The 12,664-nt window shown below is 39.7% G+C and overlaps 1 protein-coding gene across 1 annotated transcript in view; it reads right to left on the bottom strand.

Annotated features, from left to right (window-relative positions):
• The window catches only part of TMEM164 (transmembrane protein 164), a 50,906-nt gene that overhangs the window by 23,425 nt on the left and 14,817 nt on the right, over nucleotides 1-12,664 (bottom strand). The window contains exons 3-4 of the mRNA XM_072876654.1: nucleotides 5,880-5,929; nucleotides 4,130-4,196 (exon numbers count right to left, since the gene is read on the bottom strand). Coding sequence (XP_072732755.1) covers nucleotides 4,130-4,196; nucleotides 5,880-5,929 — 117 coding nt within the window. The remainder of the gene's footprint in view (nucleotides 1-4,129; nucleotides 4,197-5,879; nucleotides 5,930-12,664) is intronic.

The following is a 12,664-nucleotide window of genomic DNA, read 5'->3' as shown; positions in this document are numbered from 1 at the left end:
ATAACCTATTCCATTTTGCTGTGTAGGCACAGGCATTTCAGGCACAGTGCATTATTACCTTAACAGTCAACAGAAATGCAGTAGGCAATGACCAGGGGCGCTACACAGAGTGCACTGTAACTACTGCCCAGAGTATGATTCTGTTCCTAAAACAGATTTAGAATGCGTACCTCTCAAGCCAAATAGTTCTAATAATAGAATATAGCAGCTTCTGGAAACATTAAAACTGCACCATCTCAGCTGTGTGAGCAGAGGCAGCAAGTCCAACACCTCTGGGACATGTCCCGTTTTGTACTTTATCTATATCAACATTTTCAGGACATCAGCTTGCAAAAAAACCCACTTTTAAACCAGTGGAAAGAGTTTCCTTTAAAATGTGATCAATGCAATATGAAAGTTCAAACAAAACCAGTTACTCTCCAAACACTTGGAGTCTTTTTGGCAGTTAAGTGAATTTACTCGCATAGCTAGGTTATCAAGACCTACACTGTATTCCATATAATATAAATACAGAGTAAAAAGAAATCTTTCTACTCCTGTATATCTTATACCTTTCTAGGCTCCCACTTGGGAACCTAACAATCTGATTCCCTTAGCATCTTCTTCTCTATTTACTTAAAGGTCATAAAAGATTAGCCTCTTTTCCATGTGAATTATTAATGCTGACCAAGAATGACTTGCATCATGAGAAAGGAATGAAATTATGAGAGAAAATTAAAATACCCTTTATTTCTGAAAGGGTAATAAGAACTCACAAACATTAACTGAATAAGAAACAAACTGTCTTGTCTTTATCCAGTGACTATTCCAATGCACAAAAATTAACACCATCAGCACATTGTAAATAATTTTGCAAAACTGGAATATTTAGTTGCCAAATAAATACAAGTGGGTGCATCTGTTGCTGAAGACTGTTAATTGTTGACACCTCAACATCATGCCAAGGCAGGAAAATATTTTCTTGGAAAGAACAGAATAGACTGACCTCATCTTTCAGACTACATTGTTTTTGGAACACCATCCCAGGTGCCCATTACAATCCAACAAGATTTTTAATGAGTATAGTGTCACTGAAAGGTTAAAACAACAGAAGGTAGAAACTTTCTATTGTAGCTTCAATGAATATCTCAACTCTCCATTTCCACTGGCAACAGCCAAATATTTAAGAATAGTTTTGAAATTACTGAGGTTCTAAAGAAATTTAACAGATACATTAGAAGAAAATAAAAAATGTCAAATTATGCTAAAAGTTTCCAAAAATTTATTTTTCAGGATAATTTAGCATTGAATCTTATATACAAAAAGAATACTTACAATGCATTAAGTAACATAATTGGTAGCAAAAATATGTGACCCTAACAGACTGCGCCACAAAATGTTGTAAGAGGTGTTCTGGAAATTACTTTGAACAGGTTAACATTTAGAATCAAAATCCTGACACCCGCTAGTTCCTTAACAAACATCCATCAGCTGGTGACGTAATTATTATCTTTCATTCTGTATCTTCTGCCTCTTGCCCCTTTCAGGTTATTGATATCTACAAATAAAACTGTACATCTAGTATTTTCTCCTGCATCTCACTGCTTTTGTGTCCATAATGATACACAATTTGCTAGCTAGCATGTACATGCCTACTGCTGAACTTGCTAAATTAGCAGGCTTCTCCAAAAAGAGACTACAGCTCAACAGTAATCAGCTGCTGCCTGTAAGGTAACTAATAGGCAATCCACATGGAAGAGAGAGGTTTAGGAGAATGTCAGCTGAAGACAATGAAAACTACCTACAACACGACAATGTCCAGCTGTATATCAAATAACTCATAAAACACATTTCACACTATGAAAGGTAACAGCAAGGCATTTCGGTGCTTAGGGCAATAGATCAGTTTGGTACAATCTCTCAAAGTGATGGGAGGCAATAGGCTCCTGCTTGCCAGCTCCCACCAACCTCAGAACTCTCTGCCCCAGACAACGTCTCCCTCCTCACTTCTAAATTAATAGTTGGGTTAGGTGCCCAATTTTCCATGCTCTTTGTGCCACATGCTATATATTACAACTGTTTACAGACATAAAGTATACTAAATTTTTGTATGAAACATGTACAAGCTAAAATATCTGTCTTAAAGTATTGTGAAACTGAAATTAAAAAGTTGAGGCATAGAGACACAACAATGCTTGACTGAATCACAAGTTTTTCACTTACATACTACAAACCAGAGCAGACAGCATGGACAAAATTATTGCAATTTTCTGAACTTCCTACTAAGTTTTAAGGGACATTTATTGTTTTCAGGACAATGTCAGTGTAAACAACTACAATGACAGTTGCAGAGCAGAATGTATGTCTACCACAAGAAAATCTGGGTCAAAGCAGCAGTGCTATAAAACATCTCATCCACATTACCTTGTGCCAGAAGAAACACTGAAAAGAGGACAGCCTAGCAAGCAGCTGTTAGGCCAAAAATATCCTAAGTTGTATTTATTCCAAAAATATTTGCTCTTGGACATTAGCCTTTGGCTCCTCTATCCCTAATTAAGGAGATAATTTTGTAAGTAGTCTGTATTTTTCCTGTTTAATCACCACTGCCCTAATATGAATAAGATCTATCATAATGGCAGAGAAAATACAAGCTAATGATTTATTAAATACCTCAACATTTTATCCTTAAAAGGTTACCCAGAAAAATCATTTGTTATGCTAAAGTTTATATTTATTTAAAAACTAGAAAGTGTGAAATACAAAAGAGTTCTCCTTATGAGGAAAAAACACTTGTTTTATTCATTTGATGCCCCTTCAGCAGTATCAAGTTTTATTAAAAATATAATTGCAAACTGCACATAAGGTGTGACAGTATAGAAAAGAATACATGTAGTTACCAGATTAGGAAGGGCAACGTGAATCTTGAAAGAACTCTAGCGTTATTATACTACTAAATCCACTGAAATCTGAAAAATATGATCCAACCTCTGTGCATCTGTGTGTCGTGCTTTATGGAAGATTATTTTTAACATGTAAAAGGCTACAGATGTATTAAACTCTCTCCAGTAACTAAACTGTGTCTCAGTGCAGAATTTCATAGTCTTAAAGAGGGGAAAAATGAAACCATTTACAAGCCTACAATAAAACTGTCAGTTTTCAGGTCTCCTAGCTACCAGTGTGGCCAGTCAACACAGCATATCATCCATAAAGCTCAATAGAGATGCAGATTTTTATACTTAATCTTATTAAGACAGTCAAGATTTGCAAAGGGACAGCCACTAACGAGATCTGTAATGGAGTCTGAAGTCCACAACAATTTTGTTAATAACATCATTAATTCACACGCTGTATGAATATAGATACAAGTACTTTATCCAGACACCATAAACATGTAAGCAGATAAATTTAAGTGAACTCTATCTTAAAACAGGCATTTAAATAACTGCAACAACAGATTTTTGCAAATAAGTCAAATGACAAAAAATGAACAAGTGCGTAGGCATACATACACACACCCCCTACATATGCATGCATAACACCTCTTAAAAATAATCCTTAGAAATATTTCATATGGCTCAGACTCAGGATAACTTTTCTTACCATTAACTCTTGATACATTTAAGAATCTTACTAGGGACACCAACAGGCTAATTTTTCGTGCAGGAGACAGGAGTTTTATAGCAGATTTGAAAACTTGGATGGAAAAAAAGAAACCTGCTGTGCCTAATGTTGGGGGAGAGGGGGCAACAACCAACAACAACATTTGGCATTTTCCATGCCTGAGGAATCTTACATTTACATGTAGTCTGAAAAGCCTGAAACTGAATTTTGACCACAGGCCACAACGCTGACCTATGAATGTCTCTTTCAAAGCCATTACGTTTTCCCTCCATTTAAACTGTAGGATGGAATTGACAAAGTAGTTTTTTCTACACTTAGAATACAGCAGTGTTAGCTTTCCACATTGACTTATAAACACAAAAAGATCCAAGGTTGGTATTTTGGCTCCATTGTAGTGACGTGTACCAGGAATCTACAGCCTGGTAAAATTAACTTTAAAAGGCCAAACAAAGCAAAGGTCTAACACCTTTCCAAAGAAAAGCTTTTAGAAATAAATAAAAAAGGAGGAGGAAAAGTACAGTACACTCACCAGGCGTGTATTAACAACAGGAAACAGCAATGCCAAGAGGGCCCCATTCAGCATATGCATCTGCAACCTTAGAAATCAGATGTGATATTATTTTCACAGATGGAAATAAAATGCAGTGTTTTCACATATTGTATGTTGTATTTCTTCAAGAAAAGGTAGCAAGAGATTTAAGAAAATTTTTTTGGCTTCAATTTGAATAAAGCCACTGTTAAATGCAATAACCAGGACAAAAACCTCTCTTTAAATACATACTGAAATAATCTCCTAAAGTAGGACTGCTTTCTATAATGAGCTTTTGATTCCTAGAAAGCCTGGACTGCCCATTTGTGTTAATCCTGTTCATGATGCAAGCTGCTAAATAGTTGGAATTTTGCTGTTCATTTGTCTTTCAGAGCTTAAAATAGCCTATTTGATAAAGGTTTTTACTCCTGTCTAACTCGATAAATGTACAGCTTCAAAGTAAAGCTTCAGGAATTTGGAAGAAGTCCCTTAAATAAAAGAATTACATTTGTCAAAATGCAACAGCAAGTCTTAAGCAAAGAATAAGGCAGGAAAGTAGTACTGTAATACTGTATTTTGTATAGCTTTCAGCCATCTTCTTCTGAACCACTGTTACATCACAAGAACACAAAAACAGTGTCAGTACTGTTTCAGTCTACTTTACATAAGACACAAAGTAAAGAATAAACCGTCTACAACCACTGCCTGTCATAACTGTTAGGAATTTAGAAGTAACTTGAGGGGGAAAAAGGTATTACAATTTCAAAACAGTTTCTCCAATGTAATTTATATGCTGTCAGGGTGTTAGAAAGGCTCATTTTGAAAAACAACAAATACTGTGGCCTCCGCTCTGCAACCAGTCTTTTGCAACCGCATGGTAAATCCAGGATTTCCTGGACACCACACACACTTTTCACGCTCTCCGAGATGGAGACGCTAACACAGTATCTCTGTACTCAGCCTACTCCCTGCCTAAATAAGCAACAGCAGGAAAAAGTTGCAGACAGACAGTAGCAGTTCCAAAACAACTCATGAGGCATGCCCCCAGCATCAGTTTTCCAGTCACTGCCTAGGCTAAGACAAGAAAGAGCTGAGTTAACTGTCACAGTGGCAACTACAGCCATTCCTGGTGACCATTCTGCCTGGGAAGTCCCCTGACCCTCCCCATAGTATGACTAGTTACACCCCTGAGCTGCTTTCTGGACTCTACTGCAGTAGTCCATGAGAGCTTCCTGCACATTAGAAACTCCTGTGTTTCCTAAAGTTAGTGACAATACGCAATATTTTAGAAAAGATTGCATAGATTTGGGAAATACCCAAGTCAGCAAGAATTTGCTTTCACTATTTAACTTCTATCAACAATTTTAAAACTAGACCCATACTGTATGTATGGCCTTCAGTGAAGCCCAGTTACTAAGTTTTAGTGAGGATAATAAAAAAAGTACAAGGCACATGACAAATTACACAAGCCCATACATTAATCTGTAGAAAGATGCCTGCATTCTCATCTGTTACTGAGCTAATTCATCTTCCTAAGTGAGGCCAAAACCACCAGTACAAAAGAACCAAGGGTACGTGGCTCCACACCCACTATTTAAGTCCTGACCTTTTTCAAGGTGTCAGTTTTTCAATCCAACCAATCTGCCTTTCCAACTGGATACAGATCTTAATATTTTATGACTTAAGCTGTGATTAACTTCTAAAAAACCTTATGCAAGTAGACAGAAATATAGTAAGGAAGAGGCATTACCTGAAGAGAATCATTGCAATCCGACATGGAGGACAGGCAAGAAGAAAAATCTGAAATATTAGAAACAAATTTAAATTAATTACATGATCTCTTTTAGACTCCATTTTCTATACCTTTCTTTCCCAGTTCTGCATGTCTGTCAGCAACCAAGCACCACACAGCTGCTTGCTCACCCTCCCGCCCCCAGTGGGATGGGGGAGAGAATCAGAAGAGCAAAAGTAAAAACTCGTGGGTTAAGATAAGAACAGTTTAATAATGGAAATAAAATAATAATAATAAATTGTAATGAAAAGGAAAACAGCAAGAGCACAAGAGAAGAACAAAACCCAAGAAAAACAAGTGATGCAACCGCTCACCACCCGCTGACCGATGCCCAGCCAGTCCCCAAGCAGCCATTGCTTCCCCCCAGCCAACTCCCCCCAGTTTCTATACTGAGCATGACGCCATATGGTATGGAATAGCCCTTTGGCCAGTTGGGATCAACTATCCTGGCTGTGCCCCCTCCCAGCTTCTTGTGCACCCGGCAAAGCATGGGAAGCTGAAAAGTCCTTGATAAGCACTGCTCAGCAGCAACTAAAACATCCCTGTGTTATCAATATTATTCTCATACGAAATCCAAACCACAGCACTATACCAGCTACTAGGAAGAAAATTAACTCTGTCCCAGCTGAAACCAGGACAGTATCCACCCATGTCATGCCCAGGTCCTACCCTTTCCAATACATTCCAGTTAATCACCACCCCTTTCCCTGTTTTTGATATATACACACAGATATCATTCCCTTGGTCTATGGGCCACCCCTCCAAAATGTTCGTTAAGTTCATTTAGTTCATGACTTTGGGCTCCAGCTGCCATAACAGTCCTTCAGGGCAGGAGAGATGGTGTGTGGTGTTGGACTGTTGCGTGCTGAAGCCAGTTCTGGTTCCATCACCGCTGCACTTTGCTTGGTTTCATCAAAGTTCATTCTTCATTAATCTGGGTGATTCTTACTGAAATACTGTTGATATGGCATATAGCAACCATAGAAGTGATGACATACAGTATTATATAGCAATTAACATCATACCATTCAGTTCATTGTCTATTTTCACCCAAAATCAAATCCCTGTGAGGTACACATCAAACTTCCCCATCCTTTCGCATCACCCACCAAGTGCACCCTTGAGCAAAAGCAATCCCACAAGTGGGTTTGCCTTTGCCTGAGGCAGGAGTAACCCAGACTGCCTTCCCCAGCATATTTTTTTATGTGCACTACAGGGACTTTATCCCCTTCTACAGTACATAAAAGTTTTGATTGGGCAGGGCCAGCTCGATTGACAGATCCCCTAGTGTTGACTAACCAGGTGGCCTTTGCTATGGGTGTATCCCAATGTTCGAATGTCCCACCACCCATTGCAGTCTTTAACAGTCCATTCTATTGCTCGATTTTCCCGGAGGCTGGTGCATGACGGGGGATGTGATATACCCACTCAATGCCGTGCTCTTTGGCCCAGGTGCCTATGAGGTTGTTTCGGACATGAGTCCCGTTGTCTGACTCAATTCCCTCTAGGGTTCCATGTTGCCATAGGACTTGCTCTTCAAGGCCCAGGATAGTGTTCCGGGCGGTGGCATGGGATATGTTTCCAGCCATCCAGTGGCTGCTTCCACCATTGTGAGCACAGAGCACTTGCCTTGGTGGGTTTGGGGGAGTGTGACATAATCAGTCTGCCAGGCCTCCCCATATTTGTATTTCAGCCATCGCCTTCCATACCACAGAGGCTTTAACCTCTTGGCTTGTTTGATCACAGTGCATATTTCACATTCATGGATAACCTGTGCAATAGTGCCCATGGTCAAGTCCACCCCTTGATCGCGAGCCCATCTATATGTTGCATCTCTTCCTTGATGGCCTATGCTGTCATGGGCCCACCAAGCTATAAATAATTCACCCTTATGTTGCCAGTCCAGATCCACCTGAGCCACTTCAATCTGAGCAGCCTGATCCACCTGCTGGTTGTTTTGATGTTCTTCAGTGGCCCAACTCTTGGGTACATGAGCATTTACGTTACGTACTTTTACAACCAGCTTCTCTACCTGGGCAGCAGTATCTTGCCAGAATGCTGCAGCCCAGATGGGTTTGCCTCTGCGCTGCCAGTTGCTCTGCTTCCATTGCTGTAACCACCCCCACAGGGCATTTGCCACCATCCATGAGTCAGTACTGAGATAGAGCACTGGCCACTTTTCTCGTTCAGCAATGTCTAAAGCCAGCTGGATGGCTTTTACTTCGGCAGATTGGCTCGATTCACCTTCTCCTTCAGCAGTTTCTACAACTTGTTGTACAGGACTCCATAAGCCACCTCCAGCATGACTAATTCCCTCGGCTACTGGATACCTCTCTCCATGGTGGTCCATTTGCCTGGGCAATATATAACATCTTCCTTGAAGGGACATCTTTCCTTCATATCTGACAGGAGTCGCCTCCAGAGGCTGAGGGCTTGTGCCCCTTTTCCAATCGCTTTGTCAATGCCCCCTTCCCTAGGAAGGGATCCCAGCTGTTTGGCTTCCTTACCCTCTAATTCCAGGCTACGGGCCCTGTGATCCCAGCATCGGAGCAGCCAGGTGACAATGTGCTCGCCTGGACAATGGCCGGAATCTTTTTGCATATCTCACAGCTCACTCAAGGATAGGGATCAGGTGGTTTCCATCTCATTTACAAGTTCTTCCTCTTCCTCCTCCTCTCCCTGTGATGGCCCTGCTCTTCCATCCTCTCTTTCTAAACGAGCGTGGGTTGGTTCCCTGGTTCAGCCACAGTGCCTGTCACGGGGGTTGGAATAACCACAGTATCTGTCGCCAAGGTTGGAGTAGCCATAGTGCCTGTCGCAGGGGGATTTGGAGTAGCCGCGGTGCCTGTCACTGTGTCATCAGATCCAGACACCTTCTATTCCCCTTGAGGGTTCTGAATAGTGTTGAACAGGCCTTGGTGGGCATGGGCCAGGCCCCAGCACGTTGCAGTGACTTGTGTCTCTCTGGAATAGCCAGGGTGACAGCATACTTTTCCCAAATATTCTACTAATTTTTCAGGATTCTGCACTTGTTCAGGGGTGAAGTTTCAAAACACTGGAGGTGCCCAGCATCCTAGGCATTTGCCCATGCTATCCCACACACTCTGCCACTCATAACTATCCAGCCTCAAGGCAGATCTCTGGATGATATTCCTAAATTGCTTATGAACCTTAGACAAAACCAAAACAATATTCCCAAGCAATACCAATAGAAGTACCTTAACTATCCAAGGGTGTTCAAGATGCTGAAAAGTTACTGTAATGAAGGAGGAAACACGACAGAAGGAGGAAGTGAAGGTGCCATTTGCTATTTCCTCCATAAAAAAACCTCTCAGAGGAAGAAGTATAATTGCCAATTGTCTCCACGAGGTGGTACCTGAAGTACAGTAACGGCTTAAATACAAAGCTCAAATACCAGATTAAGCTCAAGGTCACCATTTTAACAACAAATCTCCCAGGCAAAACATCACTAATCACTGCAGAGCACAGCAAACTGCAAAAACCAACACCAATCTTTAACATTTACAGCAAAAAAATGAGCGTGGTGCAGATCAGATAAACCAGTATCGAGAACAGATGAATCACTATAGTGACCCGCAACTGTTAACAGATCTAACTTCCTTAATACGCTCTGGTTAGTCTGTTATTATCTCAAACCCTTCGAGCCCCACGTTGGGCACCAAAAAGGACTGTTGTGGTTTAACGCCAGTCAGCAACCAAGCACCACCCAGCTGCCCGCTCACCCTCCCCCCTGGTGGGATGGGGGGAGAGAATTGGAAGAGCAAAAGTAAGAAAACTCGTAGGTTGACATAAGAACAGTTTAATAATTGTGGGGAAAAATAATAATAATAAATTGTAATGAAAAGTAAAACAACAAGAGAGACAGAGAGAGGGGGGCAAAAAAACCCAAGAAAAACAAGTGATGCAACCGCTCACCACCCACTGACAGATGCCCAGCCCGTCCCCGAGCAGCCATCACTGCCACCCGGCCAACTCCCCCCAGTTTCTATACTGAGCATGATGCCATATGGTATGGAATAGCTCTTTGGCCAGTTTGGCTGTGCCCCCTCCCAGCTTCTTGTGCACCCAGCAGAGCATGGGAAGCTGAAGAGTCCTTGACTAGTGTAAGCACTACTTAGCAACAACTAAAACATCCCTGTGTTATCAACATTATTCTCATACTACATCCAAACCACAGCACTGTACCAGCTACTAGGAAGAAAATTAACTCTATCTCAGCCGAAACCAGGACAGTATCACAAATCATTTCTAACCAGAAGAATTGTTTTACAGCAGAGCTAGAAAAGACTAAAAATCTTGAACAAATTAAAAGGTCTCACATTACCTATATATAAAAGGATTTAAGCGGTATGAGCAGCATCTACGGTTCAGCTTCTGCCAGTGCCTAAGCAACAAGTCAAATTGTAGCCTATTTGATATTGTCATTATAAAAGGTCTCTCATAAAGCAGATTACCGTATCACCAACCATTTTATTCCAGCAGCTCCCTTAGCCCTCTATCATGATAAGGTCTTCGCTGTGGTAAAGACCAAGCATTTACAATGACCATACTTCCTTCACTTTAGCAGTACAGGACCCAGCTCTTGAAGATCTCATGCGAGATGGCTGTCTATAAAAGCCTCTTACTACTTCCCAAAATAAGGCTACCACAGTATCTGCTCTATGCATAAGCTTAGTAGTCATCTTTAAATATGTCCATTGCCACACTCAATAAAGTATTTTTAAAGTACTGTAAAAATTTCATCAATTATTAGCTAGCTGTTTTACAAGACCAAAAGTAACTGAATACAACTGGAGCAGCATGTTTGTTTTTCTTTGCAGGTCATACACCTACCATAAATAGGACCTGAATTAAATTTTTATATAATAAAGTATTGTTGATTTGCAACAATGCCCCATCTAAATTTAGAGGATAACCATCATCTTTTGATATTGCTGTCCAAAACCTCTCACAGCAACTCAAAATACTTCATATCAGCAAGTCTTACTCTAGATACAAAGAGATTACTACATAAGTGTTCGGTGATAAAAATCCTATTTTTTATATTGTCCACTGCTGCAAAGAAGAGGCTTTGGCCTACTGTCTGATAAAAAGTATTTCAGAAAAAAATGGATCATGCTTTTTCCTGCTGTTGCTAAAATAAATTCACAATAGATTATTTCACTGCCAACCTACAAAACAAATTATCATTACATCACTTCAGGTGAGAACATTGGGAGAATATGTCTGCTTTATAGACAAGTCAGATTAGACAATTCACCAAACATGTTTCTTTGAAGTGTTGCAAGGCTGCGAAGAGGCCTCTGATGTATATTGAAATTAATTACTACCAGATCATGTACTTGCTGCAGCAACAGTAGAAATGTTGAAGCCTGAATCATACTACTGAGCCTTTGTGTATAAAAGGGGCTTGCTGTCATTACCATACAAATAAATGTACAAATTCCAAATATTTTCTTTCCAGTGCAAGTTCTCAATATACAGCCATTTATTTCTCTGATCCACTTACTTGTACACTTAATTCAAGTCAGTCTCAATAACAGTTTAGAACGTGAACACACACACACAAATTGTTTTTCCTGAGTCATACAGAACTCTAATAAAGGCACAGCAAGAAAGAGGCAGCCGTTAAATTTAACTGAATGTACCTCAAGACATTTTCTTAGTGAATACTGTTAAAATCCAATCAGAGTTTCTCTGAAGTCTGACATTTAAAAAGCAAGTAATTTCACTTCATCAGGGCAGGTTAAAGAGGAAGAGGACATAACAGATGCATTATGACAATCCACTAATGGATGCTTTTCTGTGCTAAGAAAAAAGAAAAAAGTATATGCCAGAAAAATCTTATTAGAGGTCTATATATCACCTTGCACATAAGACCCATATGGCTTCTGGGAAAAGTGTCTAACATTTATTATGCTTCACTATTCCATCATTGCATATTTTTCCAATAAACTCTGTTTACTAACTAAACTAAAGTTCCTTGAATTGTGGACTGTATTTTCCCTTCTTTGGAGACCATAAATATCTTCCTCAGGTCTCTTATAACAACTTTTTTTCCCCCATGCTACTTGCATGCATTAGTCAAACTTTTTAAACACTCCATGTTGTATGTTAGCAAAAGGAGTCATGATATTTAGAGTCTTACTAGTTCATCCAGAGTTTTAAATTCAGATTATTTTATGATTTCCTTAAATTCAGAAATCTGACAGAAGATACATCTTACTTTTGAAGCATAGTTCATACCTTCATGGAAGAAACTCTGCTCTTCCAATATAGAAATTTTTTTCTTTTTATTTTCTACATCTTAAAAAAAAAAAAGATTGACCTTTTTCTCTATATGCACAAAATAATCAAACCAGAAATATGTCTTCATCACACCAGTCATTTCTTTTTCTGACACACTGCAGAGTGCTCCAACTACTACATGGTAGAACAAAAACTATAATACAAGTCTGTATACTGTCCGAATCTCACCACCGAGGATAAAAAATAGTTAGTATTAAAAAAGGATGGCATTGCTACAAAGACTGAGATGGACATACCAATCTAAAATACTTCACTACCATGGAGACAGGCAAAGAAGAAACAAGATTCACAGCTGCTTATTTTTACGTCAACTCTACAGCAAGAAACACAGTTCCAGGAACTGATGAGGGAAAAATAAATATTTAATATTTTTAAGCATGCAAGTCCCTCTGTTATGAGGGATCTTTCAGAAA

Source organism: Ciconia boyciana, chromosome 12, assembly GCF_034638445.1.
Source record: "Ciconia boyciana chromosome 12, ASM3463844v1, whole genome shotgun sequence".
Classification (NCBI taxonomy): Eukaryota; Metazoa; Chordata; class Aves; order Ciconiiformes; family Ciconiidae; genus Ciconia; species Ciconia boyciana.
The sequence above is the reverse complement of the archived record's forward strand: the minus strand, read 5'-3'. Positions and strand labels throughout refer to the sequence as shown.